General features: G+C 49.8%; 1 protein-coding gene across 1 annotated transcript; it reads right to left on the reverse strand.

Annotated features, from left to right (window-relative positions):
• Positions 1 to 255: 255 nt before the first annotated feature.
• dusp4 (dual specificity phosphatase 4) lies at positions 256 to 4,387 on the reverse strand. Its single transcript, XM_028971521.1, has 4 exons — positions 3,891 to 4,387; positions 3,465 to 3,592; positions 2,925 to 3,144; positions 256 to 2,402 (listed from the first exon to the last, which is right to left on the reverse strand). The coding sequence occupies exons 1-4, from the start codon at positions 4,264 to 4,266 to the stop codon at positions 2,029 to 2,031; spliced, it is 1,098 nt and encodes a 365-aa protein (XP_028827354.1). The 5' UTR covers positions 4,267 to 4,387; the 3' UTR covers positions 256 to 2,028.
• Between the last annotated feature and the right edge of the window lie 1,975 nt (positions 4,388 to 6,362).

Genomic DNA, 6,362 nt, shown 5'->3' on the forward strand with positions numbered 1-6,362 from the left:
ATACAGAGCGGCTTATAATCAGTAGTTACAGGGACAGTCCCCCTGGAGCAACTTAGGGTTAAGTGTCTTGCTCAGGGACACAATGGTAGTAAGTGGGATTTGATCCTGGGTCTTCTGGTTCATAGGTGAGTGTGTTACCCACTAGGCCACTATCACCTTTGCTTCTATGAATGCATCCTGATGTGGTGTGTATCTTATTTACTGGGTCATTTTAACAAATGTCCTTTGGTCGAGAATTAAGCAGACAGACACCGATTTAAGAACATTGGTATATTTAACAGTGGAATCGAGAAATAAATACAAATATACATACCATACAACAAAACAGGGAAGTTCTCTAAAAATCTTCGAATGCTATTGCGGACAATAACATTTCAACTGACAGGTAAAAAGTATTGCATTCTTCAGTGATTGTTGACAGATGGACACAACTCAGTTTCAAATACCAACTCTAACCTATAGAATCAATGAGGTCTTTGAAACATCAGCTACACCCTACAGTAGTTTAATGTGCAAAACAACGTCAAAAACTACCCCCCCCCCAAAAAAAAACCAAACAATATTGCATCACTTAAAAGTGCTCTAGAAAAGGTGACCCATCCTCGACACAAACGAACCGTACACACCCTCAGTTGTGGAGCGCCCAACAATGGCGACCCAGGCAGTTATTCATAAGCAGTTTCTGTTCTTGCGCTCCGCCTCGACCGCGTCACAGAGACACAAAGCCTCCTGGGTGACCGCAGATGGCGCGGTCATTCTTCCCATTCCAGTGTATTTACGTCGCAACCACCCTTTTGTGTTTACTCAGCCATTTGTGATGAGTAAACAGGCTCCTCCCATCCCGTGTGAATTTAATGTGAAGGTCAACGTTTCATCATCTCAAAGACACACATGAATGGTTTAAAAAAAAAAAATTAAATTAAATAAAAATGCCACAATGTGCACTGATAAATGAGAACATTCCTAATATTTGAGAATTCCACAGTCATTATTAGTAAGGCATAAAGCAGAAATAATTTCTGGGACCCCTATAAATTAGCAAAAGTAAATAAAGAAAAAAAAAAAAAAAAAAAAAAAAACACATACACAATGTAGTGCTTTGGTGGCAACTGGGAAGAGAAGTTATATTGCTCAATTGTCCTCGAAGGAACAGATCTGAACGGCAGCCTGTATTGCAGTTTGAAATGCGTCGTCTGAGATTTGCCCATCAGTGTGTGTGTGTGTGTGTGTGTGTGTGTGGAAAAAGAGCCGACAAGGCCAAATGTGAAGATCCCCCCCCTCCCCACATAAACTACTGTCTCGTAGTACCTTCTCCGTACAAGGCACTGCCTAAAAATAACCATCAAAAGGAAAAAAAAAAAAATTTAATCATTGAGTCTGGACCACCTCGCTGCCATCGGGCACCAGTCCTCCTCCGTCGCCCAGAGTGTGTCAGCGTACCATCTTCCGCCCGGGGCCCAGCCTCCGTCAGTGATCTGCCCACAGTGGAAACGTGTGTGTGTGTGTGTGTGTGCGTGCGTGTGTGAGAGATGAGAGAAGAGCCACGAATAACAGGAAGCCCACAGGATGACGCGTAGCCCCGTCCCGAGCCCAGAAGCCTCCTGGTCTGCGTCAGGAAGCCAGAGCGCTGCTGGGTTTACACTGGGGATTAACGTTCTCGAGTTCTTTCTTCTCGCTCCCCCTGCCAGGCGAGCAGCAGCGTCAGCAGCGAGAGGTTGGAAGCCACCTCAGAACAGGAGGGATGCGTTGATCTGGTCCTGCGGTTCTGACGGGACCGAGATGGAAGTGGGTCTAGAACGGAAAGTTCCCAGCTCAGGTTTGTACGGATGAGAGACGGACACCAGGGGAGTCGGGGCTTTGGCTTCCGAATGTAGGAACCTCGGAGGAAATGGACTGGTGCGACGTGGATCTCTACCCGAGTTCGCACCAGCGCCGCCAGAGTCCAGGCCGCTCAGGCGCCCCGCTGCCGGGTGGAACCGCTCCCTCAGCCTGGGGGCGGAGTTTCAGTCCGAAAGGCCGCAGTGAGCATCAGCAGCTGGGGGAGGTGGTGATGGGGCTCTGCAGGTAGGACAGGGTGTTGGGCTGATTCACCACAGACACGGGGAAGCTGAAGATGAAGGGCGTGGTGGGGCTGGCGGAAGACTTGGGGCCCAGCGTGGCCGTGGGGCTGGCGGCCTCCACCGAGCAGCTGGTGGCCAGGACCTGGGACTCGAACTGGAGCAGCTGGCCCATGAAGCTGAAGTTGGGCGAGATGATGCTGCGCCGCTGCTTGACAAATTCAAATGCTTCCTCCAGCCTCACCCTCTTCTTCTTCATCAGGTAGGCCAGGCAGATCGTGGCAGAGCGCGAGATGCCGGCCTGACAGTGCACGAGGACACGCCCGTTTGAGTCCTTCACCGAGTCTGCAGACAAAAAAAATAAACAATTCTATAGAGGTTTTGCTCGGACAACTTAGCCCAAGGGCGGCAGGAGTCACATGACAGTCCGGGCGCTACTTCACACCCTCGCGCCAGAAAAATACGTAAACACTGACGCCCTGCCATGGCTAACGAGACGCTAATTAATGACGCGTGAAACCACCACCATCTACAAACGGAGGGGGGGACAGCTTGGTGTCACTTCACTCAGTCAACACACACACACACACACACACAACATGTAGCAGAGGTAGCATCAACGTAAAGCGTCCCCAGAATGAAGGATGAGTCAGACTCCAGCCTGGGAGCTCTGACGTGTTCACACACCTACACAACCCCCCCCCCAGAGATGCTCTTCAAACACACAAAAATGCTCTCCAGGCCAGATGAGAGGAAGGGGGTTCCGTATTCCCCCATATCTTACACCAGAAAGGCACCACACACACACACCTCACTCTCTTCTTGGTTTCAGATTGGACCCACCAAACGTACAAGACCAAAACATACCTATAAACTCGATGGCTTCTATAAACCAGGAGCTGATGTCCTCTTTGTGGTTGTCCTCCACGGGGATGCACTTGTACTGGTAGAGCCCCTCAAAATGGTTGGGGCAGTTTGAAGATACATTCAGCAGGGCGGAGATCCCCATGCCGTCCAACATGTCCTTTTTGGAAGCGTGGAGAGCACTGCCCAGGAACAGAAAAGGCAGGATCTCCACTGGACCACCCTGCATGGAGGGAAAAAAAAAAAATCATTTATATATTATACACATAAAACACACAAATCATTGTGTGTATGGTCTGCACCATACACACGAGTCGATAGGCGTGTCTCCATCTCGGCCGTATCGATGTCTATCGACAGCGAAGGTTATGGATTTAATCCGAACAAAGAGCGACCGGAAGTGGGGTCGGTCCGTAATTCGGCACCATCGACCCCCGGGGCGTTATCGACTCGGGACGCTGTTATGTCACCGCCCTCCAGGAAGTGATCGATGCGGCTTCGGCAGAGCGGAAACGGCGGGTGTCGGGGGTTCCCGCTGCTCACCTGGTCGTGCTGAGGAGTTCCGCAGGAGGTGCAGCTGAAGTCCTGGCTGGCCTGGGCGCTGGGGACCGGCAGCGACTTGCTCTTCAAGCAGAACTCGGGGTACTGGGAATAAAATCTGTCGAAGCCACCTAATAAAAAAAAAATAAAACAAAATATCATCAATGGTCTTAAATTCTGTATTGCAAAATGTCTATTTAGTTACATTAAGGTGAAACCGCGACTATTAATGATTACGTCGGGATTATGACGTTACGGCGCAGACAGCCGCTCCGCGTCTCCCCGGTTGTGGTGACGTCATGAACATACGCAGACCAAAATAACGCATCTTCTCCGCAGTGGAAAGGTTTTTTTTTTTACTTTTCTTTTTCCCCCCCTTCTTTTAAATGAACCGTGAGCGCAATTCCTATTTTGTCGCGGCGCGTTTACCTTTAAGCAGGTAAACGTCGGTGCCGAACGCGTCCTTGTACAGCGCGTTGAGCGCCAGCGACACCGCGCTGTCGTCTTTGATCGAGTCCGCGTCCGGCGTCCTCTCGTCGTACAGAATCGCGGCGGAGTAGAGTCCGGACCTGAGGCGGCACCGCGCCTCCTCGTCCCCCGACAGGATCTGGTCCAGGCTGACGGAGCCCTTGGCGCGCCGCCGCACGATGGTGTTGCAGCGGATGTTGACGGCGCCGCGGACGTGGCCGGCGCTGAACGCCAGGAACGACCTGCAGTCCAGCACCAGGACCTTGGCCGCGTCCTCCTTCAGCAGCCGCTTCAGCACGCCGCACTCCATCTCCAGCGCCTCGTCCACCGTCACCATGCCGCCGCCGCCGCCGCCGCCGGCCCTCCGGCTTCCGTCCTCGGGAAAGAGAAGACGCGAGCGCGTAAATCCGGAGCGGCTCCGCCTGATCCTCCCGAGAGCGCTACTACCGCCGCCGCTCGGCGCTTTCCGTTTTATGAATGGGGCCGTGCGGCGCGCGCCATACAAGGAGGGCGACGTCACGGCCGGGTGACGTCACCCACGAACACCATTCATTAACCGCCCTTTCCTTTCTGTTCATTCATAAAAAAAAAAAAAAAAAAAAAGACCGAACGCATCCATTTTTACACACGACGTTAATAACCGATATCTAATAACGCGAATAATAACGAATTATAATAATAAAAAAAATATCGTCTCAGGGGGGAATAGTCCAGACACTTCGCTCCGAGTGTAAATGATGCGTCAGACGATGCATCTGTATTTAAATTTTTTTTTAAACTCTCCTGCTCCTTCCTCTTTTCTCCGTGGGCTGCAGTGCAGTTAATCATTGGCTCCGTTCTGTGTTTAATTCATGAAGGCAGGTCACCGGTGGCACCCATTGTTATTTCGATGTTTCTGTTCGCCGTGGTGGGGGGAGTTTTCTGCACACCGTCTCATTTCATGTTCGGTGCTGGAAACGGTTGGAAAGATTTGTCAAAAAACCTTTGTTGTTTGCTGCTACTTTTGTGTGTGATTAGATAATTCAAATTTCAACATTAACATTAAATGTGTTTTTTTATTGTTTTCTTTTTATAGAATTCTAAGAAATTTAAAGTCAGTTTCGTGCATACAAGATTACATCAGCTTCACAATATTACTCAGCTCCCCCTGCGATCCCACAGATGAATGGAGAGTCACACGTTTAAGCATCACACATTTAACCAGAAGACCATCAATCAGGTCTCAGACGGCTCGACACGGTTACCCCAATAACCATGAAGAGTGTGGGATTAGTAAGTAGAGGGGAAGGAAATGTGTCTGTTTACACCCACTCCAAATGGCCAGAGCAGATAGGCTCGCTGCATGTCATGACTTCAAATGGGGGTGGTGAAATGATTTAATATACTGGCTGAGATCAGATCGCTGTGCGCATGGTTTCATGTTCGATATAAATTGTATTGCCACGTCAGTCCTGTTACCCTTTTGTGCCTTTTTGTGCTGGCAGCATGGCCTGAGTATGTGCATAGAGGGAGAAAAGCACAGTGCGCTGGCCTATCCCTATATTTGCATCTCTAGCAGAAGGTTGATCTGGATGTCCGGCCTATTTAAATAAAGTGTTATGATCATTGCTCCCGAAAAAAAGGAGTCAAAATGAATGTTTTTCAGTTTGAATACAAGGGCCAACATGTCTGGATCGTCCACGTCGTGGATGTCAACAAATTGTTCTCCTTTGTGTCATCAGGACTTCTATAAAACAATCAAAAACGCCAGTCACATGAAACCCTCCGGTTTTAAACTAATTTGTAAACCCTGTTTCAGCCCACAAAGTGTCCCTGTGATGTATTTGACGCATCGTCAGTGATGTCTTTGGTGAAATGAAAATGTTCTGCGTATTGGTAAAGGTTTACTGCTACTTGTCCCCCTCTTGCATCCACTGATAATTTTACAGTCTATTTCCTGCCTTTCAGACAATGTACAATGGCGGCTTCTGCCCTCCTCAGAAAACACATGACCACCAAGCCTTGACAAAGGCTCTTTTATCTGCTTGGAGGTGTTGGCCTGCCCGCCAGTGTTGCACTGCGGTAAAAGCTGAATTATGTATGTGAGGCTTTGAATGTTTCAGAGTGAAAGGGGAGTGCTGGGGGGACGGACGATGAGGGATCAGAAAAGTCCAGCGGCCCAGTGACAGCCAAAAATGCGGGACTGACATGCGTCCGGTCACTATGGTAGCCAGTGCACGTGTGCAACAAACAAAGGTCTCCGTGGCACCTTAATAAATCACAGCTGTCATGGCAACAGGAGAACGGTACATGAGGAGAGACAGGCAGACTCGGAGGGAGGGTAAGAGGAGGTGTGCAGCCTCTTTGGAGATGACGTCAAGGCCCCACCCTAACAGAGTCCCCGCGACACACGTACGAGACTGGGATCCCTCTTCATGTCTTCCGCTTATCCGT

The sequence above is a fragment of the Denticeps clupeoides genome, chromosome 3 (assembly GCF_900700375.1).
Source record: "Denticeps clupeoides chromosome 3, fDenClu1.1, whole genome shotgun sequence".
Lineage (NCBI taxonomy): Eukaryota > Metazoa > Chordata > Actinopteri > Clupeiformes > Denticipitidae > Denticeps > Denticeps clupeoides.